We start from the raw sequence: 27,675 nt of genomic DNA on the forward strand, positions 1-27,675 counted from the left end.
ATGCTGGAAAATAACGAGCACTTTTATCCCGGTCAGGATGACAAAGATGGGGAGGATGAGGAGGAGGAAGAGGAGCAGGGAAGAGAAAACAGAGAATGGGAAGATGGACGTGACACGGAGAATGGAGGGTTAGAGGGTCTGGAGGAGACGGAAATGACCGGAGGAAGACAATCCTGGGAAGGGAAAGGTGGCGAGATGATGAAACCTGCAGCCATTGCGGTCAGTAGACAGAGAGCAGACCGCCCAATGAGGCAGGGCAACCTGGGCAACCGCGGTATCACGTACATGACCAATCAAGCCCTGCTGTATCATCAACCAGCCAATAAGCAACAGCATCATGTCATCGCGGCCAATCCTCAGCCTCACCACGCAGGCCTGAACGCGCAGCAGAAGAGACGAGCCCATATGGAGCGCAGCATGACCACAATGGCTCCCATGGAGGACACTTTCCTGACCATGATGGTGTTCCGCATTGGGATTCCCGACATCAAACAAACAGTAGGTGCACATACTCAACAAAAGTACCTCTCCTAACACAAACTAAAGATACCTACATATGAAACAATCCCAGGTTTTTTTTATTCTCTTGTGTGAAACTGATATAAGTCTACAAAACAAAGAAAATAAAGATTAAGAGAGGTCCTGGCCGACATAAAGTAAGATGGAACAGGATCGTTTCCTCATATCTATTTTCTGAAACACTTACTGGAGGTCTTTCCAAATGAGGAAGTAGTTGAAGCCAGTTCTCTCTGGTATTACTGCCTCAGAGAGAGATAAATAGCTACAAGCTAAAGTGTGAATCTAATGTCTTCTGTCTGGCAGTAAGGCAAGGCAAGGCAAGGCAAGTTTATTTATATAGCACCTTTCAACACAAGGCAATTCAAAGTGCTTTACAAAAATGGAAGACATTATGAAAATGGCATTTAAAATCAGTCATTAAAAAGAAAAGATAATAAAATAAACATTAAAAGAAAAAATACATGGATAAAAGTTAAAAGTTACAGTGCAGTTTAAGATGTGAATAGTTCAATTAAAAGCAGCGGCAAAAAGAAAAGTCTTCAGTAAGGTCATTATCATACAGGAGAGACCATAGCAACGTAGCAGATGCTAGGAGTATGGCAGAGGCTATGTGTCTACAACTTTGTGTTCAAAGGAGGGATACAAGTTCAAACTTTGCATAGAAAAACATAAGAAGAGAGGGGGCGGGGAAGATGCATGATCACCTGCAGCTACAGTAACAGTACGTGTACCACTCGCAAAAGTCAGCATTAGGCACCACAACTATTGTGTACTGCGACATAAAGACAGCTGTCCCTGGCACTGATAGGCTCAGGGTACTTTTAGATGTGAAGGCATTTTGCTTATGCAACCTTTACTGATTTAAATTTGAGTGGGAGACAAAACTTTTGTATTATAAACACTTCATAAGAACTTTTATGCTGTTTGACAAATAGTTTGTGGAGAAATGTACAAGCACATCTCTTATTGCAAAGCATTTTCATTCCAGTCATCTCACAAGCCCAGGGCTAATTCCCAAACGGAAAAAACACAGAGCTTTACTTGTGTTTGGCAATCTGCGAGCTACGGACGACATATTTAGTCAACAACACCATGTAAGCGTCTGCCTTGGGTCAGACATGATCCTAATTAGTTTCCAAAAAAGTCACTATCAATTCACACTTCCACAGCTCTCTGCTGAATGGTGGCGGCAGGTGAGAATTGTCCAGCCCACACTCACACCAATATATCCAGGCGAGAACGGGTGCCCCACGGTAACCCCTCCCCCCCAAATCTTCCCTCCTCCATTTTCAATTCCCTGAACATGCCTACTGTTCTACATGTCAGCTAATCTGCCCTCAATATAACAGTAATTGCTAATTATCTTATAGGTTTTTAATGAGTTTGGGGAGAGCTAGGGAAGTGAGTGACGCTGGAAACAAATGAATATGTGGAAAGGCATCTGCGTTACTCTTTAGTCTTCCATCAGCCACCGGCATCGTGTGCAGCTCTGCAAAGCACTGACAAACATTCACAGCTGAAATAATATTGAACTGAATTAGGAGGGATGAACAGAGCGAGAGAATATTAGGAGCTAGTTGAAGACAGTGAGGGGAGGGAATACATGCTGTGAAGAGAGAGGTGGGGAATGAATAAGTAAAAAGGAAGATATACGCATTTACAAATACCATAACACTGCATGGGGAGGATCCCAAAAACTCCCCTGAGTGTGGACAAGTGTTACCAGAAAGATCTCAGAAAAAAACCCTGTGTATACCAGAGCGATGGGGGAAGAAGTGTCCCTGTAATATACAGTATACATTACGTTATACTCTCTCCAAGGGATTAGCCACTCAATCTCTCTCTACACACACAACACATTTACACACACATATACTTCTCAACATCCTCATCATGTGGTTACCTCCCAGGGACCACCAAGACATTGCTACGGCAACGGGCGCCTGCCTTCACTAATGAACTGGTTGCCATGCCAATACAGTTGGCTACACTATCAAGTAGTGCAACCCAGTGGGCTCGGAGGGGGAGGGGGTGACTTGGAAGAGTGCTGAGCTGTGCAGTTTTACTCACAGTTCCATGAAATGGAACAATAGCAAGGATGCATACATCTTATTTAGACCTCTTGTTGTTAAGATACTTAACGCCCCGGTCAGCTACTGTATGTCCTCCGGCTACAGACTTTAATACAAAAAAAGATGGTCTTTCTGTGTAAATGCAAGGAAATGTAATAATGTGGAGCAATGGGCAGTGCTCGAATCACCGTGAAATCTAGTTAGGCTTACCACATACACACGATACTGTACATCTAAGGGTTTTTTCCCATTGAGGCCGGTACGCCCCTGGTGTATCACACAGGCTTCTATAGTAAGAGGTGAAGGAGATTTCATCTTGACGCTAGTTGGTTTCTTATCTTTTCGATTGTGGTGCAAGACTGACATTATGCATGCGAAGATCAAAGAAGAGGGAATGATACAAAAGGCAAATGTTTATCCCAGTATATAATCTGTACTTCTTTATCAGGGGTAAAGAGGAAGAATGATCATAACATAGGCAAGAATATTCTGATAGTACTTGTAGTAAAGTCAGCATAAATCATATCTCCATATGTGTGGCAGAGGATAAATTATTTAAAAGTAATGCATTCATATTCAGCACACACCACATTCTCATGCATTCATCATTCACAAATGGAAGGTAAAACCGTCATGCTACATTATTAATCCATTATATTATAATGCCCTTCACCAGATATCTCACCAAACTGACTGAATAATGCGGAAGCTATGTGTATTAATATAATTGCGTGCACCCTTAGGTTAAACACACAAACAGCACAATTCATTTAGCTGCTGCTTTAATGATATTGACTTTTCTCAGGGACAGAGCGGTTAGAGGCAGAAATGATCCTATTTCTTGGACAAAAGACACATAGGTACACAAAAATCTATTAAACAATTACTGGACTCAGAAAAGCTAACGTTTCTAGGAAGCACTTAAAACATATTTAGACTATTTACTGAGTAACAATCCTGCATGCAAAGTTAAGAGGAAGTAAAGCAGTGTTATCAACACAAATAAACGTCATCCATTATCGCACTATGCACAATGGCCTCTGTTATCATAGGTGATTACTTTTGCTTTAGTATGAACATGTCAGCAGCTTTTTAATAGTGTACGTGGTTGATTCAATTTGAAAGATGATTGATTTCGGGTTATCTGACCCTTTTCATTGTAATAGAATAAAAACTGTAATTATTACCCCCTGATCGCTGCCCCTTGCTCTCTGTGTGTCCATCAGAGGTGTCTCCAGTTTGACCAGGACTGCTTGGTGTGGAGCGCCAAGCAGCAGATCGTCTGCTCCCTCACCGAGTCGTTGTGGGACGTCTACAACTACGGCCTCTTCCAGCCGGCTGGAGATGGACGGGACGCCAAGTTCCTGGAGGAGGAGCGCGCCCTGCGGGACTACGCTCAGACCTTTGAGAAGGGGGTGCCCTACCTGGAGGTATGGAGGGGGAGGTGGTTTAGATTTGCTGAGGTGCAAGTATCCCCGTAGCACCAACACCCAAAATAAATGTCAGCTGTTAAAGAATAGAAAAATAAATCGAAGAGCCTTTATTTTTGAGCTCGGTTGTGTCTGAAACCTCTTGACACTAATTGCAATAACAAACCATTAAAATCCAACGCTTATGTATTTATTGATTGACCTAAAACTATTCATTTAAATATACTCAAAAAACGAATAACCAGCCTATAAAATATTCAAAAATGTTGCTACAAACCCTTACATTCTTTTTGACAATAGGATAATATACAAAGCCGATATAAAGCATATATAACTGATACAAATACATATAAAGAGAATACAATTTGAATATTTAGGACAATAACATGAAAACAACATGTGTTAGGAGTACATATGTACACTGTTATAAACATATTAGACAGAAGCTACAGGGGGAAAAGGTTAAAACATTTCAAAATGGTGTTTATTTAACTATTTTAATTAAAAGTAATCAGTGATGTTCTGTAAGTAGATAATTCAGTTTTAGGATAAAAGGTGAAAGCTTAGTTTTAGTGGTATCTACTGTCCTGAATGAGTGCTCTCTTTGTTACTGTACATCAACTACAGCTTTGTAATCTCAACCAAATTGCATACTGGGGGAAAGCTGGAACAACAACATCATCTTCAGCTCTTGACATTAACTTTTGCACTGCATCATACTTTGAAATGTTATTAGGTAAAAAAAAAAAAAACACAAGACAAATAACTCAAAGTTTAATTTTTGTATTAGAATCCCCATGCTCAACACGGTTAATGAAAAAATAATATCCACCTCATGGATTTAATCGCATTCTGTGCTTTATGTAACCTCCAAATTATATTTGATTTCCCTGCTTTGTAGGAAGTGGGTTGTGAGATGACATCAATATGAAGTGTTCATGCTGTGGTAGAATAGTCCCACAGCGCCCTCTGGTGGAGCAGCTGCTGTACGCTGTGGAGCTGGGTGGGGCTCAGGTTTTGGCTTCAAACCAGAGTGTTTACATTCTTCATAAGGTTCCCCATGAGGACATGTCTACGTACTGATGAAGCCTCGTAGCTAAACTCAGCACAGCAGAATGTATCTCACTGCTCCACCCGTGTATTTATAACATGAGTAATGCCATTTGGAATCGCTTCACTTGAATGGAGCAGTGTTCGCTGGTATAAAGTAGTTTCTTGATACTATTTATTTCTATTCTTAATAATAAGCTGTTGTAGAATGTGACAAGTAAACATTACAAATACAATTTTAGTCCTGATACCAGCACATAATACTGGACGCTATCGAGCAGCTCATCCCTTATAGAGAAGACTCTGAAACATTTAGACCACCACATGGAAACACTTTAGGAACTATGTACACAAATTCAGTTTTTCTAAAGACATTGTATATATGTCCACTGATTCCAATGCTGGTACTGTACGTGGGATAAAGCTTCTCCAAGAAACACACACCAAATCTGAATTAATACTTTACAGACTCATGGAGCTGTTCCAACGACTTTGAGTGGGAGAGTGAATTTCTGGAAGCAGTGAGAGAGTTTAGCTGCAGTTAACAAGAGTAATGGGGGTCTGTGCTTTAAAGCTGCACTGCTAAATTGAATTATTTGCTGAAAAATCACAAGCCATCAATCATTCTATGAATAAAAAAAGTGAATCATCTATTTTTTATTATATCTGATGCCTACCTTTGCTCCTCTTCATCAATACGTTTGAACATGTATCTTTTTCTGGTCTTCAGTTTAGGTACAAAACCAGAGTTTATAAACAGACGAATCTGGATGAGAAGGCGCTCGCCAAACTCAGCACAAAGGTATTTCTTCTTGTGTTTATTGAGTAATGCCTGTATACAGTATTCATTTCCACTCGGACATTCATTTCCTTCCTCTTCCCGCTCTCTCAGGCCAGTCTGAAGAAGTTCCTGGATTACATTCAGACTGGAGCAATAGAGAAAATGGCAAAAGTCCTCGAGAAAGGTCTTGATCCAAATTTTCATGACCCTGACACTGGAGGTAAGTTTGCAACAACCCTGCATATATTATAAGTGATTAAAGGTCACCTATTCTGCAAAATCCACTTTTTCATTTCTCTTCTATGCATCAACATGTGTCCCCTCCTCTGTGTAAAGAGATTCTGAAAGTTTCAGGAAAAAAGATTCACTCTCTTTTTGTCCTGATCCATTTATATAAAAACCTGTCTGAAAATGAGCTGATCAGATTTTGGCCACTTTATGATGTCATAACGATTTTTTTTTGGGTTGTGTAACCATTAGCCAATCACCAACCAAGGGCACCATTGTGTTCTTTTTAACCAAATATCTCTCAGAGGGGCGTGGGGAGTGGCTCCTTATTTTCATCTAAAGTAACAGACAGAGAATCAGCACTTTTGAAACAGGGCTGAAACAGAGGGGATTATGGGATGCTACAATGATCTGTTTGGTGTTTGGAGCCAAACACTTCAGAGACATGTTTGTATATATCTGAGAGCTATAATATATTGATAAAAAAACTATGTAATAGGGGACCTTTAAGATTAATGATATGAACACTATAAGAGTATCTGAGGGTGGATTTTCACTTGCTCCATTCTACCTCCCATCTTTCCTCACCACCCCTCCTCCTGTGGGTCAGAAACCCCGCTCTCTGTGGCGATGCAGGCGGGCATGCAGGTGGAGGGCATCCGGTTGCTGGTTGTGGGCGGCGCTCATTTGGACTTCAGGTGCAGAGACGGATTCACACCGGTGCACAAAGCTGTGAGGGCTCACAATCACGCTGGGCTGATGGTAAGCACTTTGAATTAAGGTGCATACATATTGCAAATACACTGAAGTCTTAGATACAAGTAGACAAAATCGACGGAATGATTCTTATAACAATGTATAGGATTAGGGTAAAGACACATACACTGTATAATAAGTATTTAAAGTTGAAGTGAATACATTGAAAATGCTGCATCATATGTTGCTGCTCATTAGGTTGAAAGACATATAGAAGCATTTAGCAGTTACTTAAAGGGGACCTGTCATGCAAAATGCACTTTTGTACGTCTTTTATACATGAATATGTGTCCCCGGTGTTCCAGGGAACTCACCAAGTGTCAGAAAACACAACCCTCTCTATTTTCCTCCATACCCAAATCTCTAAAAAAGGGGCTGCAACGGATCTGATAAAAACTGATCCAGATTTGAACACTGTCCTGACGTCAGGACAGTGTCGCTACGGCTATTGGGCCAACTCCACCAATCAGGAGGAGACAGCCACGGCCATTGCCGTTCGAAAGCGCTGGAGACGCTGTAGTACATATGCCAGGCCTGTAGGTGGTGCTGTTCTCACAGAATCAGCCCTTGCAAAAACAGAGCTAACATTTTTCAAATTGAGCGAAATGAGGCATGGCTAAAATGCATGATCTGTTTGGTATTTTGAAAAAAAAAAAGTATAAATATGCCTTATATAGGTATGGTCCTACACTATATTATTCAAATATAGCATGATAGGTCCACTTTAAGCCAAGCACTTGCATTTGGAAACAGTTTTGCCATTTTAGGCTCTGCTAGCTGCCTCATGTTGTTTTTAAATACAACATGTCAAAGATACTTTAACAGGTGGCAAATTCTTAACATGAGCCACCTTTTTAGCTGTGTTTCCTTTTTTAGGAAATGCATTATTTTGTACCTCTCTACTGAAGCTTCAATTTGCAGTATAACACTATCTTGTTGTATATGTAAGTAAAGATGTTAGATAATCAAGCGATATAGCATTTTAATGATTTAGACATTGAAACGGGTATCACAGAATTCTTCTATAAATATATTGTGTTGATAAGAAGCAGCACTAAAACAAGGCCCAACCATATACCTTATTAACTCTCTCATTCTTTCTTGGCTCATCTATTTCTCATTACAGACAGAATATGCACACCCACACGTATTACAAATATAATTATTTTTCGTCGTTGTCTCGCCTTGCTAGGCTCTGTTGTCCCTCGGAGCGTCTCCAAACTACAAAGACCGCTGTGGCCTGACCCCGCTGTACCACACCGTGCTGACAGGGGGCGACACCTCCTGCTGCGAGACGCTGCTGTATTACAGAGCAAAGCTGGGGTCCAGGGATGAGAATGGCTGGGACGAGTCTCATCAGGTACCAATGGACAGTTTAATGTCCAACTGTCCATCCATTGATACCCATGTGTTTCTTCCATATTTTCATGTGTGCGTCACTTGTCTTTATTTCTCTTCAATTGAAGCAATGCACCAACACTTCCTTCTCTTGATCTCTGTGTTTGATGTTTCACTCTCTCTCAGCATTTTCTCACACACCCCTCTTTTCTTCTCTCAGCCTTCCTCACTTGTCTCTCCATTCTCTCTCCTTCCTGCCCTCCTTGTCTCTTCCCATAGCACAGGGATGAAGACGAGTTTGGAATGGAAGAAATACACAAGGTACCCTTCATCCTACCATCTCATCATCCCCACCAGCCTTACATAGGGCACTGGAAGTCATATATGATAATGAATACATGTAGATAAACTAAAAAGCTGAGTTCAGTTAAGGAAGCGCGTCCTTCATTACTGTAGATATGGGTGCATTGCCTACATCATGTCTTTGTGAGATGCGTTTGTGCTGCGAGCCGGTTGTCATGGTATTTTATTTTTGTTTTGCCGTGCTCTGTGATGTCTTTCTGTACTTTGTGATATTTTAGTCCCTGCTGAAAGAATATGAGGGATCTTCTCAGACTGCTGAACGCTCATCTCTGTTCTTTTCATGTTTTTCTTTCTTTCTATTCCAACAAGGTGTAATGTATTTGCTTCTGAACTTGTTTTTCTGTAAAAGTAATTATCGATCTAAATATCTATGTACGAGTCTTTGGCTTTGTTTCTTTTTTGTCATATCTCTCATCTTACCCCCTCTTTCTGCCTTGTTTTATTCTGTGTATTTGAAATCCCCCTCTTGGCTTTAACTCGCCTCTTGCTATATTATGTCATTCTTACAATTTGTGGATATTTCTATCACTCTCTTGACACTGAAAGGCCTGCCAGAATGGCTTTGCCCAGCACTTGGAGCATCTGCTGTTTTATGGGGCAGACACCTCTTCTCAAAATGCCTCAGGGAACAGTGCGCTTCACATTTCTGCCCTGTACAACAAGGCAAGTTTGGAAACAGATTCCCTTATATGAAATTATTGTAACCATAATTACTACTGCTGTTTCTTTCTAAGGTTGTTAACCCATCGTTTTCCCTTTCCGAATGATCAGGAGAACTGTATCCGGGTTCTGCTGTACAGGGGAGCAAATAGGGAGGCAAAGAACAAACATGGTCAGACCCCTTTGCAGGTAAATGCTTTGAATGTATGCATTTTCATCATGAAATTACAATTCAATTCGTTTTGTGACCAAATAATGCATAAAAAGCATTAAAAAGGACATTTTTGAAATACCTGAAATAACTTGTGTGTTTGCAGCTAGCTATAATGTCAGGTCACTTTGAAGTCGCGGAAATCATCAAAAACCACAAAGATTCTGACGTAGGTAAGCTTTCAATCCAAACTGTATGTCTCGAGGGGATCAAGTCTTACGATGAGTTCTCAACATTTGATTTACTTTTTGCATTTAATTGCACTTCCTTTCTTTTTCACCTAACAATCTACTTAATTTCTCCCTCCATTTCATCCTGTCACACCCACTGCTCTTCCTCACTTTTTACCCCTTCTATAAACCCTCATCCGTTAACCTCACACCCCCATCTTCAGTGCCCTTTTTGGAAACGCCAAAGTATGTCCCTAAGCGAAAAGACAGCGCCGCCACTCTGCCTCTCCCCTCACTTCACTCCCACCCCCTACTGCGCGCTAACAGCGATAACTCCATGACCCAGTCTGACCCTCTGGCCCTGCCCATCAAGGCTGCGACCAATCCCAACCCGGGACAGGTACTGAGGACCATTAGGTGGATCTGCCGCTCTTTGTGATATTAGATATACTTCATTATATCTTTCTCAGTCTTTGACGTATAGTGAGTTACAGGATCCACTTTAAGGCTCTGTCTTTATGGGGATTGGTTGTTTCTGCAGGTTCAACGCAGAGCCTCTATCGGCATGAGGAGCTCCAGCAGCCCCAGGACTCGCACTCGCTCCCCATCCAGAGGGAGGGGGGGGCAAAGTGACACAGAGGAAAGGCAACGGCAGCCCAGAGGCAGACAGGGGTAAGGAGCTTATGGAGAAGGGTCCTTCCTATAAAAGCGCCCTCTATATTTACAGATACCATCCTCTGTATGCAGGAAAATAACTATTTGAGTCTCTGTTGCATACTGTGTACTATTTTTAACTGAATGTCACACGCAAGTGCAGTTTAGATGTTGCCTCTACTGGTTCTTGTGTGTGTGTAGAAATATGGTACTTGACATGTTTTAATGCTTAGATACTGTGTACTTTAGATTAGCCCAGAACTGAAAAAATACTTACTTCTTAGAGTTTCTAACTAAACGTTCTATATTTCTGACATATGATACGTACTGAATATTAGACACCGTTAGTAAATCCAAGCATAGACTCTTATAGTGTTGGTATGACTGATAAGAATGACTCAACTACTGACTGACTCTGATACAGCGTGACGAGCTGTATGTCGTATCACTTTGTCTCACTTGTTCCACAGTGTGCAGCACAGTCTTATCTCTTGTGTTTCTGAACAGCCTCTCTATCTGCCTCTCTCCCTCTGTAGTGCCACCTCAGCGGGCAGTGGTGGAGGTCAGATGAAGCGCATGTACAGCGCCGTGCCGGGGAGGGTTTACGTGGCCACCCGTGCCCACTCCTCTGGTGGAGACAGAGAATTGTCACTTAACAAAGGCGACAGAGTAAAAGGTGAGACGGAGCCACAATTTAGAAGTAGGGTTTTATGAGAATGAGAGAAAAACTTGCCCCTAGACGTTAATCTAATGATATTCTTCTTTGACACAACATTGGTCAAACATTGTCAACTGCAGATGATTTTGTGTAATGTAGAAATACTTTACAGTGCTGCTGTGTTAGAGGCCGATGCAGGAAAAACATTTAAGCTATGATCTAAAACATTACCAGCAATAAAATGTTGACATGAGGGAAGAGAGGATCGTAAACAAGAGAAATGAGAAGTAGCTGCAGACACATCCAGTTATTACAAAGCAATACATGTTCCAGGCCGTTCTCAGTGGAACGTACAATGTTATCAGGAAATAGGTTGCTTAGGTTTAGTCCAGGGGAAGATATATACCAGTATAAAGGTTTTTTTACAATGGAGCTATTACCCACATTAAATACCATCCATTTATCAATGCTTTGAATAAATGTATCTATCATTCTATCTATCTGTCCCAGTGTTAAGTGTGGGAGAGGGGGGGTACTGGGAGGGAACAGTGAGAGGTCGCACCGGCTGGTTTCCTTCAGACTGCGTGGAAGAAGTGGCGCCTCCCAGCAAGGACAATCGAACAGGTGAGACAAAACCGCTTGAAGCTCGTTGTATGGTAAAAGAATCTGTCTATGGCAAATGTAAACCATGGGGTTTCAGGCAATCTCCTGAGAGATGGATTTTGTCGCTGACCTACAGTACATTTATATTTGATGGGGCACTATTATTATTTGTTGGCTTCCTTTTGTAGTGTGCTATAAAGGTTTGTGTGCATGTAAATGCTCTGCAACAGCTTAAATCTCAAAGTTCCATCCAGAGGGAGTTTCTCTCCCACACATTCCCCCCCGACTAAAACGCCTCCATTGGACTCCTTTGTTTACTTCCATAACATGATGACATCACTATGTCAACACTGACGCTTATATTGGCTAGCTATTCAGAGAATGAGATGATTAATTAATACGGCCCCTAAAACAGTTTTTTTCTTTTGTTAATCATTCAAATAAACGTGTTATAGGTAGTAATGTTAACGAGACACTTAACAGTAATAATAAATATAACACATACATTGGAAAGATGGCATGCTGGAAAATGGGTTACATGCTCCCTCAGGCTGGAATTATCCTCTAAGTCACTGTAACACCCGGCACATGTCACACTCGTGTTCAGCAGAAGGCCCTTCTTTGTATCAGACTGTGCCACATATACAGCACAGACAATCCCTTTTCTACCTTTTTCACAGCTGTCCTGTTCACGCAGCAAACAAACCATATGCCACGCACAAACCACAAAAAAAGGACCTAAATATAGTTGAATAATTTGTGTGTCACGCTGAGGACACAACACTTCTAGAAAAATGACGGCGAAGGTGTTATGACGGAAGCTGAAGGTTTTTAAAGTGAACATATGTTTTAATTTGCAGAGACGCGCAGTGAGAAAGCCAAGAGGAAGCTTTTCCGTAACGTCACCGTCGGCGCCTACGATGGCAATGACGGCCCCAGGTAAGAAAAGTAGCTATGACTTCTGATTGGTTGCTAAGTGAGTTGTTGGAAAATTGTAAATGTGAGGGTGTGTTTGTCTGCCCTGTGATGTATCTGTGAGCTGCTTCTAACTTCTCTCCCAATGCATGCTGGGACTCCCTCAGCCCCTAGCAACCGAGAGCAGGATACCAGTTTAGAAAATAGCTGTACTCATAAAACGAGAATAATCCCAGCCTCTGATATAGTTTGAGAGTGTGGATCACATGAGTGTGGGCAGCAACTGAACCGTCTGCTCTCTGCTTTATTACTGTAGGGAAAAAACTGTGAGGCCAGTGAAGGTGATTGAAATAGTTGACACCGTCTTGTTTTGCAGGAGGTTCACATATGTGTGTGTGCTCTCGCTTCACCTACCGTGGTTTCATGACATCCCGTGTCCTGCATGTGTCTGTTTTCTGCTGATCCCGATAAGCGCTTGTTCCCTATTGTTTTGCCTGAACACGTCAGCGCTGAAAGCACAAAGAGCAGCCATGTCATTTTCTTCAGCTCTGCCCCTCTTTTAGCTGCCGCAGACAAATGCACTTGTCTCTTTGATACCTCCATCTACATGCCTCTCTCTGCCCTCTGTTGTTGCTTGTTTACACCGAACACAATAATAATGAAAGGTAGAGGGGGGGTTCTTCTTCTTCTCCTCCTCCTCCTCCATGGCATCTGTCAGAGGCTGCAGCTCAGCCCTGGGCAGCTGTGGCTGTGTATTATGAAGCTATGCATGTTTGTTTGAGAGTTAGTGTGTGTCTTTGCGTGTACATCTTGCTGCTGATGAGTCACGAAGGAAGCTGAGACATCAAGCGTTGGTTAGGTCCCTGGGCTAGTGAGACGGACTTACCAGTGGCCACCCGGTTTTTTTTTTACAGCCTCTAACGCATTGTACCCGACATTACCCTTGTGCTGAGCCGCTCTCACTGTCATTGAAAAAAAAAAAGGCATTCACTTTAATGCAGCCGTGGCTTGTGTTCTAAATGGAAATAGCAGCCACTGGGGGTTATATTACCTGTGCTAAGCTGGTTAAGAGTAATTGCGACACTGTGGTGAAGTGGTGCTCAATTAAGAGCGAGGTGATCCGGAGCATGTTCCCTCAGTGAATGCACGCTTTTGGGAGAATGTCAATTACCATTTTCAGAGTGAGGAAGAGTGCTTGTGAGCCTGTGTGGTGATGACAGCTCTGCGTTTGAAGAGAGGAGGCAGCGAGAGGAAAGTTTGCAAAATGTGTGTTTGAGCTAATCCAGGGTGAGAATCAGCTGTTAAATGTGTGATACAGCGGATGTGCGAACGCAAGCACTGTCTCTCCCCGTGTTGCCTTCAATTCATACCCATCCCCCGCATCCCCACACCACACTCAGCTCTCCATCTCCCCTATTTTGCAACCAAACCCTCTTCCGATCACACACACACACAGCACACACACACACTCTCCCTGGTGTGATAATCGCTGGTATTTTCTCCCTCTCTCTTTCTTTCACATTGTCTTCCTCTTGTCTGAAGTGTGCTGTCTCTCCCCTTCTCATTCCCCATCTCTCTCACAGCTCTCACTCTCCTCCACTCTCGCGGCTCTCTCCGGCTGAGCTCTCGCTGGAAGACCGGGAGGGGGAGGAGGGAGGAGGGAAGAGGGAGGAGGGAGGAGGGAGGAGGTGGTGGTTGAGAGAGCGAGCACAAGAGAGGAGGGGGGGACATGGCAATGGGGGGATGCGGAGAGAGAGATTTCTCTCTCTCCCTCTCTTCTTCGTGGCCGTCACTGGGCCCCAGAAACAGGAGCGTGTGGTTCATTTACAGGTAGCGGCTGTTTCCTCATTCATTGGCTGGCTATGGATGTGAGGAGAGGACAATGGAGAGAGGGGAGAGGTAGATGATGCTATTGAGAGGCCGTGCCTTTTCAAAGACAGACTAATAAGCTATGTATTCTGTGTGTGTGTGTGTGTGTGTGTGTGTGTGTGTGTGTGTGTGTGTGTGTGTGTGTGTGTGCGTGCGTGCGTCTTAAATTTGTATTTCTTTTTTCCTCTGCATGTGAATATCTGTGGTACGGAAGTGGCTATTGAATGGAGTCTCTGCAGCATGTTTATTTCTGTGTCTTCCTCCCGTGTGTCTCTGAACGCCGTGTGTGTTAGTGCATGAAAGGGAGCAGATATTGATGCATTTCAGTCAGACAGTGTGGGTGTATTTCATTCTCTTTGAGTCATGATTTCTTTAAGCAGATATTTTTCATTCACCAGGACTTCCCATTTATTGCTGTTCCTTTAAAAATGCTGCTGTCACATCCTATATCTTTTAATGTACCCTCAGTGTATCATTAAAAATGTGAGGGACTTTGACTGTACAGAAGGATGAAAGGGAATAAGTCAATAAGTGGCAAGAGCGCGGTTTGTCAGTTCCTATCGAGCTCTAATTTGAGATACCGGTCTTTTCTGTGCATGTCTGTGTGTGTGCATGCATTTGTGTTTATGTGAAGATATACACTGAATGAAATGTATGTGGTCTTCACATATAAGTGTATACGTCATACTGCTTGATTGCTGTGTACATATATTTATCTATATGTACTGTTCATCTTTCTACCACGGCTCCATCCACAGTGTGTGTCACCAACATCCGCCAAGTGCCTCACGGATGTGTGTGTGTGTGCGGGTATGGTCCCCACATAGCCAGTCGATCTGCATGTACATTCAGCAGGGGAATGGTTAAAAAGCAGCCCTTTTTTCTCAGTAATTGTGGATAGAAAAGAGAGGATGACTCAGGAGGGAACATAATAACTCTGGTCTCCAGTAAGCTTACCGCTTCATTGCAGCCAGTTCACAGAGAGCGTGTCCTACTAGCCAACAGGGATTAACCAGCGACGTAAAGCATTTTATGTCCCTAATTGGCCAGGCAATTTGGCCAAAGACAAGTTGAATAGCTTTAAATATGTTAAGGAAATGAGGTGTGTTTATGCAAACAAGCAACAATACTTAGGAGCACCTGGAGGGCCGGTGCAGGCCATGTTTCCCCCTTTAAGAAGTGGATGGATGAATAGCCCAATGGATCCTTCCACCCACTCTTTGCTACTTTGATCTTCAGAGAGGGAAAGCATGGTGGAGGACAGGGTGAGAGAAAAAAGGAATGAGGTGTGAGGAGCAGATGGCTGGAAGGCGGCTGTGCGTTGGCGAAACAGTAACATTGATGGAGAACACACAAGGGATGGACCTCAGTAGGGGAAACTAGCGATCGTCTGTTCAGCGCTAAAGTTGCGACTTGGTGTTGAAGTCTGGATCTTCAGGCCTGGAGGCCAGCTCTCATCGCTCTGCTGTGCCTCGGTGCTACCACAGCCAAACTTTATTACAGCTCTGCCGGATAAAACACACAAGGCGTTGCTGGGTTCGCAAGAGACGGTGTGGAATATAATCAAACTGTTATTGTTATTTTAGGACTAGTATACACTTGGGTTTTTGAGAAGTGGCAGAGGCAGAATGAACTTGGAGTGATAAGCTCCTCTGCCAGACAGAAAAGGAAAAGATAAAAGTCTGCTACCTAAAACCTCAAAGTAAATCTAAATGTTGGTATAGTATATTGTGTTTTTGTAACTCCTCATGTTCCCTGAAGGCCTGATTGATTGGCAGCCAATATAACAGTTGTGTTTATTGTTAGGTTACAACATTTTATGATTTTAGGTCTGCTGACTCAGGCGAAGGAGAACTGTAATTGAGAATTTGAGTAGGCAGTGCCTGCCATATTTAACTAAGGCCTGAAAAAACCCATTTACGTTTACTACTTCTCATAAAGGTCCAGTTGTGAACATGCACACAATTCACCCACATTTGAAAGGGGAAGGACCAAAAACTGGTATTCCTAGTGGAATTGATGTCCTTGAGTGTATATATATATATTGTGTATATAAATACACTGCATGTCAAATGACGCCAATTCTTCAACCAGGCTCCTCATCCTGTTCACTCACAGTTCAGCCCAAGAAGGAAATCAAATCCATTTGATTTATTTGAGATGGAGTTTCAGTTTGAGTTAGGGCTGATAAGCACATACCAACACAAAAGTGAGCTTCCTAGGAAAAAGATATCTGGAATTCCTCTTGAATCATACAGCTCTGCTCGAGCCCCGGGCTCTCTAACACAACCAGGGTGAATTGACATTGTTAGAAAGTCAAGTCCAGAAATGAGTCATGAGATGGGCTGCGTGTGGCAGCGTAGAGTCCATTTAACCAGCCCTATATTACAGAAAGGGCTGTAAAGCAGCTTGACTGAAAGTCCCAGACAAGGTAATAAAATAATGAAGGAGCTCGCTGGCCCAGCTGTTACACTACTCCAATAGTCTTATGATAAGATTGCATCACCAATGTCTCTTATCCTTTCTGCCCTCAGAGGCAGCAAGAGGAACTGTTTTTGGAGGGAGATTAGAGCCCTGTGAGACTTCTCCTTGTACATCATTTGAAGTGTCATGTATGACCGGTATTGGCGCGCCAGAGTTGGTTAAAAAGTATCTTTGCAAAAGCTGCCAGAGGCAGTGAAAGCTAATGCAGCGATTTAGGTGCATTTGGAAGTTTCCATTATCGGTGAAGTGTGTGTGCACATTTTTCTAATGTGCCGTTCCCCCTGGCCCAGTGCTTGTCAGCTCCAGCTGGATTAGTCCATAGTATGGACTGTCATCTCATATACACTTCCTCCCCTTGTGACACTAACTGTATCCCTGCCATCAACCCTTTTGTGCACCAGTGCTTTTCGTATGACATTCTCCATCCAACCCATCTTTGCTGCAGTGTGATTTCGTAATGTGTTGCAGTAAAGCAGTTTTCCACATTCATTAAATGATTTATTTGCATTACAATAATACTTTTCTGTTGCTATAAAAGTTATATTGCTCTCTTCCTCTCCAATTCCCCTTTGTTTCCCCCTGTATCTCTCCATCCCCATTTCCCCTCTCTCTAAGTGACTACATCATTAAGGAGAAGACAGTGCTCCTACAGAAGAAAGACAATGAGGGTTTTGGCTTTGTGCTTAGGGGAGCCAAAGGTGAGCCTCCTCTGCCAACGTTTCTTATATTTTCAGTTCCTATGGATTTCTCAGTCTCATATGCTCTTTCTTATCCATCTATAGTCATTTTCAAACCATCTGTGTCCACTCACTGTCTTTTTTATTGTCCTCTGCAGCTCAGACTCCCATAGAGGAGTTCACTCCAACGCCAGCCTTCCCCGCGCTGCAATACCTGGAGTCTGTAGATGAGGGGGGCGTGGCCTGGAGGGCGGGCCTTAGGATGGGGGACTTCCTCATCGAGGTAAGGAAGAGAGGCCCAATCTGAACCAAGGATTCATTCATTTTAAACATTATGTGTCCAAAGTCCACGCTGTAATCAGAAACCACATTCCGATGAAACATAAATGAAACCCTCATGACTGATTGACCTTGCAGTTCTGGGTCCAAGGTGTTTGGTGGTGAATATTTCCTATTTTCAACTAAGACATCCATACAGGAAGAAATGTCCCTGTTGTCAGAGCGAGTCATTGACAGGAAGCAGGGAGGGATTTTGAGGGAGGCATTTACTTTTTACACAAAGCTTTTGTTTTTATACATTGCATTCATTCATGTTCGTCTGAGAGTGTCACAAGTAATTCTGGGAAATGTAGGAAATTAATAGAAAAGGATAAGTGGGTATACAGAAAAGGTACTCTTTATTTCAGCAGTATGTTTTCAGATTCTACTACTAAGACTAACGTTTTTTATCATGTATCCGAGTATATATTTTGTATATATTTATTTGTGAACTCTGGTTCTCGTGGACAAAGCACAAGCAGCTTATTCTTCTGGCCATTTTGTACTTTTAAAAGTTACCTAATGTTTCCTTAAAAACTCAGATCTAGAAATGGTGATTATCAAATTGAAGCTGACAGATACTGCTTATTAGTATTCAACCTTTTATGAGTCACTTGCCCAAGCTTTTGTTACTGTGATTTACTGTAGTCGCTGCCTGAATTGCTGACACCAAAAACACTCCAAATAGGTTTGAAGCTAAGTCTTAGAAAACGGCAACATTATATTACAAACATGGGGAAAGCCAATGTGAATTAGAGGTCACAAGATGCCCTTCAGTAAACCTGTCAAGGCTGTGGCAGTTTTGGTGTATTTTTATTTTTAATAGATCATTTTACATTCATTCCTTCCTTCCCTTGTCTTCAGGTGAACGGCCAGAATGTGGTGAAGGTTGGTCACCGGCAGGTCGTCAACATGATCCGGCAGGGCGGCAACAGCCTCATGGTGAAAGTGGTGATGGTCGCTCGAAACCCCGAGCTGGAGGACACGGCTCGGAAGAGAGGTAAAACTTTCCTTCACGTCATCTCAATCCTATGTTTATGATGTGTGACGATAACTCTGATTGCGTGTTTACCTTACCATGAAAGCCCGGTCGTCCTTGGTGACTGCATGTTTATACGAGAATACTAAACATTAAGTCTGCATTTGGCCGGTTTCCCTTGGCAGCGCCGCAGCAGACCAAGAGACTGACACCTCCTGCCATCGCCCTGCGCTCCAAGTCAATGACATCAGAGCTGGAAGACATGGGTAAGATGAAAAGAAGGGACTGAATGCAAAGAATAAAGAGGGGGGGGGGGGGGGGGGGGGGGAGGTCTGGAAAAATGTATAAAAAGATCAATTTGATCCGAGTGCTCCACTTTGTTCTTGAGGGTCACATTTCATATAGTTTGTGAGGCGGGTTATAAGCTCCTCTGCAGGATTATGTTACACTACCGTGACGTTATTAATGAAACACAGGTGTGATTTAATTTTTTCATTAGCAATTGTTTGATGTGTAAGGAGCTTTTTCATGAATTTACACTTTCTATATTAAAAAAAGGTTATAATTAAACAGGTTGTGAAGTCCATCACTCACCAACTGCCTTTCTCTTTCTCTTGAACCAAATGTGCTGCGTACAGTGGACAAAGGTGGGAGAATCATGGATGTGTGGGCTCTCATTATCATTATCATCCTCCGTCCTCATCCCTCTCATCAAATCACTCCATCACATGTGTCAGAGTATGTATTTCATCCTTTCATCTCACAAATACACATGACCACGAAGCACTGCTAGTCACACCTAATGTCTGTTTCCCTCCCAATTATGTATGCCACAGCTGCCTCTCCGTGGAAAAAGAAAGCAGGTGACTATCAGCCTTAATCGTTCCCCCTATCAGCCCCTGAGCTTTAATTAAAAGTCAGCCTGTTTGATGCTCGTTTTGATCTTCTCCTTTTTCAGATTACGACTCTACTCTGGGTCCTGATAAGAAGAGGACGGTCTATCAGATGGCACTAAGTATGAAATCACTCTCACCGCTCTTGTCATACTGTATAAGGGTGTTTTCAAACCTTGAGGGGGCTCAAGGTTTTATTTTTATTTTCCTCTCACTACCTCTCTGCGTTTCTTCTCTGCCCTGCCCTTGCCCTTTTTTTTTTTTAGACAAACTGGACGAAATATTGGCTGCTGCCCAACACACTATTACACCAGACAACCAGGGCCAGAGGGGTCATGGAGGCAAGAGGGACAGGAGCAAGAGCATCGTTCCCAACAGCTCCAATGAGGTGGGTTTTGGTTGTTACCATCATTTGGGGTCCTTCTGGCTTTTCAGACTCAAACATCTGAACAGTTATAAACCTTTTTCCAACACAAGATTCACAAACAACAGAGCTTCTTCACTGCTCTAGGATGTAGCACATATTTAGTCATGGAAGTGACTAATGCTAGAAAAAGGTTTCCTATCTCGAAGCAGCTTGGTCTTTTCTTTTTAGCTGTTGTGTTGTTCTGCCCTCACTGCACTTAACAGGGAATGATTGACAATAGACCACCCACACCTAGACAGTTGTTTAAATGTGAGTCAGGTTGTGTCCATTCATCCATCCTCTCCTGCCTGATACTCTAATACTCGGACACGCTGGTTTTTCTGTATTAAATTATACCGTTCATCAAATCAATATCAGTTTAACAGCAGACTACAAATGTGATTTGATTATAACTGAGTTTCTTTTCTCTTTACCCCCTCCTCCCTTTCAAATTCTCTTTTCTCCTTTTTCAATATGACACCTGAAACCACCAGCAGCAGCCATCAGGCAGCATGGTGCAGTCCGGACAAGGTTTCGGCTACAACCAAGCTCACTTTCAACCCGGCCACGCTCAGCACGCCGTCATGATGCGGCAGAAATCTATCGGTAATGGGAATTCAAATTGAAATATTTATTTAGTCTGTAAAGTACATTTACTCAAGTATGATACTTGAGTACTATTTTGACATACTTATAGATACGTACTTAACTTTCCATGGTTACAATTTTTTTTGTGTGTATAAAACATTTGTATTTATTACACAGTACTGTTCTACTAAAATACCCAGTTTTCATAACTTTTAGAAACTCAAATTGTTTCCAAATTGACAAACAACAGCATTCAATTTATCTTACATACATTTGTAAGCGATACACACTTATTAATATAATATTCTATTATGATACAATTATTTTTAGCCATTCTTCATATTGAGTACTTAAACGTTTGATACTTGAAGTACAATTTGCTGATAACACTTCTACTTAACTAACATTTCAAATTCAGAACTTTACTTGTGATGGAGTATTTTAAGACTTAAGTAGTTGTACTTTTACTAACTTAAAAAGTCTGAGTACTTCCTCCACCTCGGTCTATAGGTAAACACATGTGTCCTTGTTCCCAGGTGTAACAGAGGAGGAGAGGCAGTATCTCCACCCCCCTGCTATGAAACTGGCTCGCAGCCTGTCGGTGCCGGGACCGGAGGAAATCCCTCCCCCCCCCAACACATCCGCCCCGGAGCCGCCCTTATCAGCAGGCCCTCACCCTGGGAGAGGACCTGCTATGCCCATCCCTCCTGTATCTCAAGCCCATTACCAGGTCCAATCCCAGCCAGGACATGCTACTCAAGCAGTCTGGGAGAGGGGGGGTCCTGGTGGGGTGAACCAGCAGGGCATGGTCCCCACCCTCCGCAGACAAGCTGAGGCACCGGAGGCATCCAGGAGAGGAGGGGGCAAGATGGGAGGGTTACGGAGAGGCTACAGCAGCGCCACACCACCAACAAGTGCTAAACCTAAGACTCAACAACCACCGCCGCCGCACCACCCGCACACGGCCAACAGGGAGCAGGGCGGAGCGGCCGGCAGGGGGGGGGGCAGGCGGGGTCGCGGGGCTCTGATGAAGCAGTCGAAAGTGGAAGACGGGCTGAGGCAGCACCGAGGGAAAGGAGTCGCAGCCAAAGAGAAGAGCTCCATCCCCATCCCCACCATCATCGTCAAGGCGCCCTCCACCAGCAGCAGCGGGCGGAGCAGCCAGGGCAGCAGCATGGAGACGGAGCCCCACCCGGAGGCAGAGGACAACACCCTCAGCGGAGACAAACTCCGACAGCACCAGTCTGCCCTCACCGCTCACCCCCTTACCCCCTCAGCCCCCTACGTCCACCCCCTCGCCTTCATCGACCGGCGCCCCGTCGGTCTCCTCTCATCAAAACCTGGAGAACTTGGATTACACCTCCACATACGGGACGGCCATCGGAGGAGGCGGGGCTCGCAGGGAAAGGGAACGTTTCCGAGACATGAGAAGAAAGAGCGCTTCTTTCTTCCTCTCGTCTGAGGACGACGTCCAGGGAGTGGCAGGGGGAGGAGCGGGGGAGGGAACGAGAATTCAGCCTTTACAAGGCTCACAAATGGACGTGCCCACCCCTCGCTTACGGCCCTCCAAGTCTATAGATGAGGGCATGTTTTCCGGAGACAACTACGTCCACTATTCCAGCAGCATGCCCCCAGCTTTTGGCCTGCCGGAGTATTCGTCCCCTGTCCCTAATCAGGACGGCCAGCCCAAGTCGGCTCCCTCAATGTACGGCAGCCAGGCCACGACTACCTTCATCCACCCGCTTACAGGGAAGGTTCTGGACCCCTCCTCCCCACTCGGTCTGGCCCTAGCTGCGAGAGAAAGGGCCCTGAAGGACGACCGCAGGACGCGCAGAGAGGACAGACAATTCGGCCGGCAGATGTCCACAGTGGGAGCGTTCCCCACCCCCGTCCAGACCCCGACTCCTTCCCTTTTTGCGACTCCTACACAATCGGCCTACACCTCCCCAGTGTCCGTCCACCTCACCTCCCCCACCTCCACCACCTCGCCCGCACCTATAAGCCGGCCGCAGTCGCCGAGGATATTACGTTTGGGAGGGGGAGGCGGGGAGAGGATGGAGCGGGAAAAGGAGGGAGGATCCAGGGAGGGTCTTAGAGTTCGCTTCTCAGAGGACAGGACCAGTCAGTATTCAACGCAGTATTACCAACAGAGCCCCCGGGAAAGAGAAAAGGAGGTGTATGACAGCAGATCTGCTCCGCCCATGCAGCCTCCTCCACCTCCGGTTCAACCGGCCCCCCGCAGACCTTCATTCCTGCAGATGGATGCTAACAGCAGCTACGTCCCTCAGTACACTGTCCCCACAGCCCCATCACAGACACATGATGGAGAAGCAAGAGCAGGAACAAGTGGAGGTTTAGGACTGATGGTGCTCCCTCCGCCTGCTCCTTCAATAGACGTAGATGACGAGTTTGTCTTTGCAGATCCTTTGCCTCCGCCCATACAGTTTGCTAATGGTAAGAAGGAGAGAGGGCAGGAGCATCCTCAGCAGCATCGGAGTCAATACTCTGCTGCTGCTCCACCTCTTCCTCCCCCTCTCCCGTCTAACAAGCAATCAAACGCTCCTCAGGCCGGTGACTCCGCTGCCTCCAGCCTCACCTCTTACGACAGCGAGGTGGCCAACCTCACACAGTCGGCCCCCTCTCCCTCTTACCCCTCCACACAGATATTTTCCCCTCCGTCAACAACAACCACCACCTCTTCTGCTGCCGCTCTCTCTGCCGCGTCGCTGCACAGACCCCAGCCCATGTCTCATTCTCACCCCTACTACGACCCCTCTGTGGGAGGCCAGGACAGAGGCTCGTCCGTCCTCACATCCACCATGACCTACGCTACCACCACCATGACAGCCACCGCCGCCGCAGCCACCACCACCTCGCCAGCATCCTCCGGTATGCCCACAGTGGGAAAAACCTCCGACCACACCCATCATCACCCCGCTGGAGACTGGCAGGACGGCGTGGTGGATTCTGGGATCGAGGAGCTGGACAGTCACAGCAGCAGCGACCATCACTTGGAGATGCTGGGATTGAGCGGGCTGAGAGAGGGGGAGAGAGGAGGAGGGGGGGAGCATCAGGATCCTTGCACAACCTACTCAGGCGGGCAAACATTTGAGGTGCACAGTGCCAAAATGGCAAACCCTGTGTTTCCAAAGATGAGTCACTACAAGGACGGAGGAGGCAGAGGCCCGGCTGTAGCGCTACGCAGGCAGAACAGCACCAACCCGGCCCCCCTGCAGCTGCAGAGACAGAGCCACCCCGAAGAAATCCGGTTAGAGGAAGCGCTCTCCGACGAAAGGCAACACATGGTGGGTCGATCCAAGATGGAGGACGGCTTCAACTCCGCTCTTGCCGCCTGCTTGGAGAGGCCGGTGGACGCTCGGTCTCTGGGCTGGGTGGAGGTTGGGGAGCAGGGTGGAGACATGGTGCATAGAGGAGGTATCTCTTTGGAGGGACGCAGACTTCACTCGCCTCTTTCGGGGGTGAAGGCGAACATCATGAACGAGCTGAGCTCCAAGCTGCAGCAGATGGGCGGCATGAAGAGCATGGACGACTGGAGCCACTCCCCCAAGTCTCCCTCCATGAACAGGTGTGTTTTCATCAACTATTTTCATTATTAAAAAAGACTGTGGTCAAAATCATTTGAATTAAGCAATATTTTTATATCATGGTCTTGTGTTTAGTATACAATTTTGATACAATTTTGGTGTTTTTTTCCTCTTCCTTCACTGTTTATCATTTGTTATCTGATATGTTTGTGTATTTAAAAATGTTGCAAAAACCATTACATTAAAAAAGAAAAATGATGTGATGCTTATTTAACATGTCTGTGTTTGTCTCTCAGGTATTCGGCGGATTACACCGATGCGTTTCACAGCCCACCCTCTGGCCGCTCCATCTCTCCGTTACCCACCTCCTCTCCGCAGCATCAGCGTCAGATCCTGACCCCGAATCTGTCCACCACGCCGTCCGTCTCCCCTTCCCCTCAAGTTCAGCGCAACTGGACCCGCTCCCCCTCTCCGCAGATTCCCACCTCGCCGGTTCACTCTCACTCCCCCCATTCCCCGACCTTCTGCCCGTACCCGACGTCACCGAAGCATCGCTCCAAGATGCGCCGGCAGACTTTTGATTTCCAGTGCAGCCCCACGAAGGAGATGCGGTCTTCAGTGTCACGGCGACGGGCCCCCAGCCCTCTCATCTATAACAGTGAGCAGCCGATGCCCGCCCCTCCCCGACCCTCCTCCCTCCCCATCCTCCCAACTACACCTATCTACAGTAACCCCTTTGATTTCCCCGGACCCCTCACCCCTCCTTCGCCTCTAGGAGATCCCTACGCCATTTCTTCTTCTCCACTTTACTCCCCATCCGGTGTGCCGCACTCAAACCCCCTCCTCACCTCCCGCTCTCTCTCCCCCACCCATTTTCTCTCTGGAGCCTCCTCCCCCTTGCACTTGCCCCCCAGCCCATCCTGCCTCAGCTATCCCAATCTCACCCCTCCTCCCCCAGCCAAACCCTTCGCGGTCAAGCCCCTGCCCTACTGGACCAAGTACGACGTGGCCGACTGGCTGGCTTACCTGAACCTGACCGAACACCAGGAGCGTTTTATAGACAATGAGATAGATGGATCGCATCTGCCTTCGCTCACCAAGGACGACTTCTTGGACCTGGGTGTGACGCGCGTGGGACACCGAATGAACATCGAAAGGGCACTGAAGAAACTCACTGACAGGTGAGGGAGGACTTAACAGACTCTGGAATACGTAGAGTCAACGGGGTCAAAGAAGGAAGCGCCCCATGGTGAAGGAAAGTCAAAGTGTCTCATAGCTTAGCGTTAGCTGTGCCATCCCCTTTCTACTTTAGATACTTATAAGTTATCTTATCCCCTCCCCCCTCTCTCTTTACCTGTTTTATCAACCCTTTTTAGTTTGCCCAATCTTTATTTCAATTCCGCCTGTTCTTATTCTTTGATTTGCCCTCCTTCTCTCCCCAGACGGCTCTCCTCTCCTTTGCATGTCCCTTCTTCTCCCAGAGACACAGACTGAGAGTGTGAAGGGGTGAATCAAAGATGAAATAAAAGGGAGAGACACAAATTGACAAAGGTGGACAATAACAGAGGATGTGCGAGAGAAGAACAGCGGACATCAACAGGTGTTGTTGGACTATGTCTAAGGGCTGGATGTGGGGGGGGCGGGGGGGGGGGGAGAGTTTTCTTGCAAAGTTGCAACACATCTAGAGAATACTGTTGAAATCTGTGGAATTACTTTTGGTCAAGAACGGGTATGTGAGGAAAATCGTATGAAAACTCTTCAACTGAAAATATATTTTTAAAGGAAAGGCATTTAATTAACACACCATTATGTGCTGTGAAAGACACACTGACAGATGGATTCTCACACCATCTGCTGCTCGGTAAAACTTCTGTCTGTGTTCAAAGGAAAGTTGAAAAGTTGCTGCTTAAAGGGTAAACCCCGAGTCAATGTTACTTCTTGTGGCTGAGCCAGAAACCCTGGGAAAAGCAGTCACTTCCTCACTTCCTGATCAGAGAATCAAATGGCTGTGAGTTCAGGAGCCAAAGTCAGAAAATTAGATTCATGTTTGTAAATGATGATAGAAGAAAATGGTAGACAATTATAGTATTCTTTTTATATATATTTGCCATATTCCCCCAAAGGATTTCCCAATATGCTTTGTATGTATGTACTTTGCGAGCACTTAATATATCTTACATGTTCAACGGGATTAACTATTACTAGAAACATGTGTTTTGTACGAAGTGCCGATCACAATCATTCATTTCAAACTGGTCAGGGTATTTAAAACTGTTGATTTGAAGTTGTGCATAATGGTATTGAGAAGACATTGTTGTGAAGTAACCTTTTAGAGGATGAAACATGTGAGAGCAATTGAAAAGGGGTTGCATGTCAAACTGCAAATCGTCTTTTCTCAACCTTTACTGGTGTCTATGGCCATAGCAGAGGTCAAAGGGTGGACTCCTTTTCTTTGATGCCATAATGTTGACCGCGCTCTCTCACTCAGCAGGTGCAGTGATCAAAAAGGGCTTTTTACTGCTTCTCTGTCTGCCTCACCCCCCCCCCACCCTAACCCTCACCATCCGTGAGACTGTGTCTGATTTTGTGCGAGTGTTTGTCAGCTTGGTGGCCAAATGCTTTCTCTTAACCTACACCTCTCTCTCTCTTTATAAATGCCTTTTTCCAAGACGTATTTATAACGGTCGGAAAACTGTTTTTTTCTCACTAGTTGACAATCCCAATGTTGCCCCTGTTCCACTTATCATTAACTCAATTAGAAACTGAGTGATAACTGTATCTGTTGCATAGAGGGGAACGCCCTGGGTTTTTTAAACATGCCATGTTTAGCCATTTTCCCTGCAGTGAATTAAACTGTAAGGCAAAAAAAACACATTATTTATAGATCTATATGTAATGATGATGACAATGATAACATAAAAATATAGTATAATAAAGATAATATTTAGTATGTAAACATTTTTAAGAATCTCCGTCTTCCAAATAGTGTGGACAAATTCTTTGGAGTTTTATTTATGTTTTATTTTTGGGATTTATGTGAATGCTTTCTATACTGCTCGCCCCGTGGTGACCCCAGTGAAGCCGACACACGTTAGTTAACGCGATTTCTCTCTGTGTGAGTTTGAAAATTGTGACTCAAACGCGATCTCATGAAGGACTTTTGTGAAAGGACGGAGCAGTAGTGTAGAAAGCATTACATCCTATGATTTAAAAGAGTATTTTAGGTCTAGTGAAATGCATAATGACTACATACAGTATGAGCATAAGTATGCAGAGATAAAAAGGTATATATATATAAATATTAAAATATATATAAAGTTTTGCTTTAAATTGAATAAAGTATATACTGATAAACAATATGATAGAGGTACAACTAAGGTGTTGAAATAAATGCTAAAATAAACTGTTGTCATTCTCGTTTCTCCTCGCATTTCCACATAATGATCCAATTTGAAGTGCCGTGTTTGAATTGAGTCATTTGGCAGCGGCTCGTCTCAGCCCTGCGGTG

General features: G+C 44.6%; 1 protein-coding gene across 1 annotated transcript; it reads left to right on the top strand.

The window, feature by feature from the left end:
- On the top strand, positions 1-27,544 carry LOC117473742 (SH3 and multiple ankyrin repeat domains protein 1-like). The gene is given in 28 exon segments (XM_034119528.1): positions 1-498; positions 3,818-4,021; positions 5,802-5,873; positions 5,964-6,072; positions 6,691-6,842; positions 8,029-8,196; positions 8,454-8,495; positions 9,084-9,200; positions 9,309-9,386; positions 9,515-9,581; positions 9,803-9,978; positions 10,120-10,250; positions 10,769-10,908; positions 11,401-11,514; positions 12,354-12,432; positions 17,377-17,459; positions 17,597-17,721; positions 18,621-18,756; positions 18,921-19,001; positions 19,374-19,382; positions 19,572-19,598; positions 19,694-19,750; positions 19,895-20,016; positions 20,526-20,640; positions 21,159-21,835; positions 21,837-24,208; positions 24,464-25,348; positions 25,610-27,544. Coding segments are annotated over 28 exon segments (6,888 nt in total). The 3' UTR covers positions 25,662-27,544.
- Positions 27,545-27,675: the final 131 nt, after the last annotated feature.

The sequence above is a fragment of the Trematomus bernacchii genome, unplaced genomic scaffold (assembly GCF_902827165.1).
Source record: "Trematomus bernacchii unplaced genomic scaffold, fTreBer1.1, whole genome shotgun sequence".
Taxonomy (NCBI): Eukaryota; Metazoa; Chordata; class Actinopteri; order Perciformes; family Nototheniidae; genus Trematomus; species Trematomus bernacchii.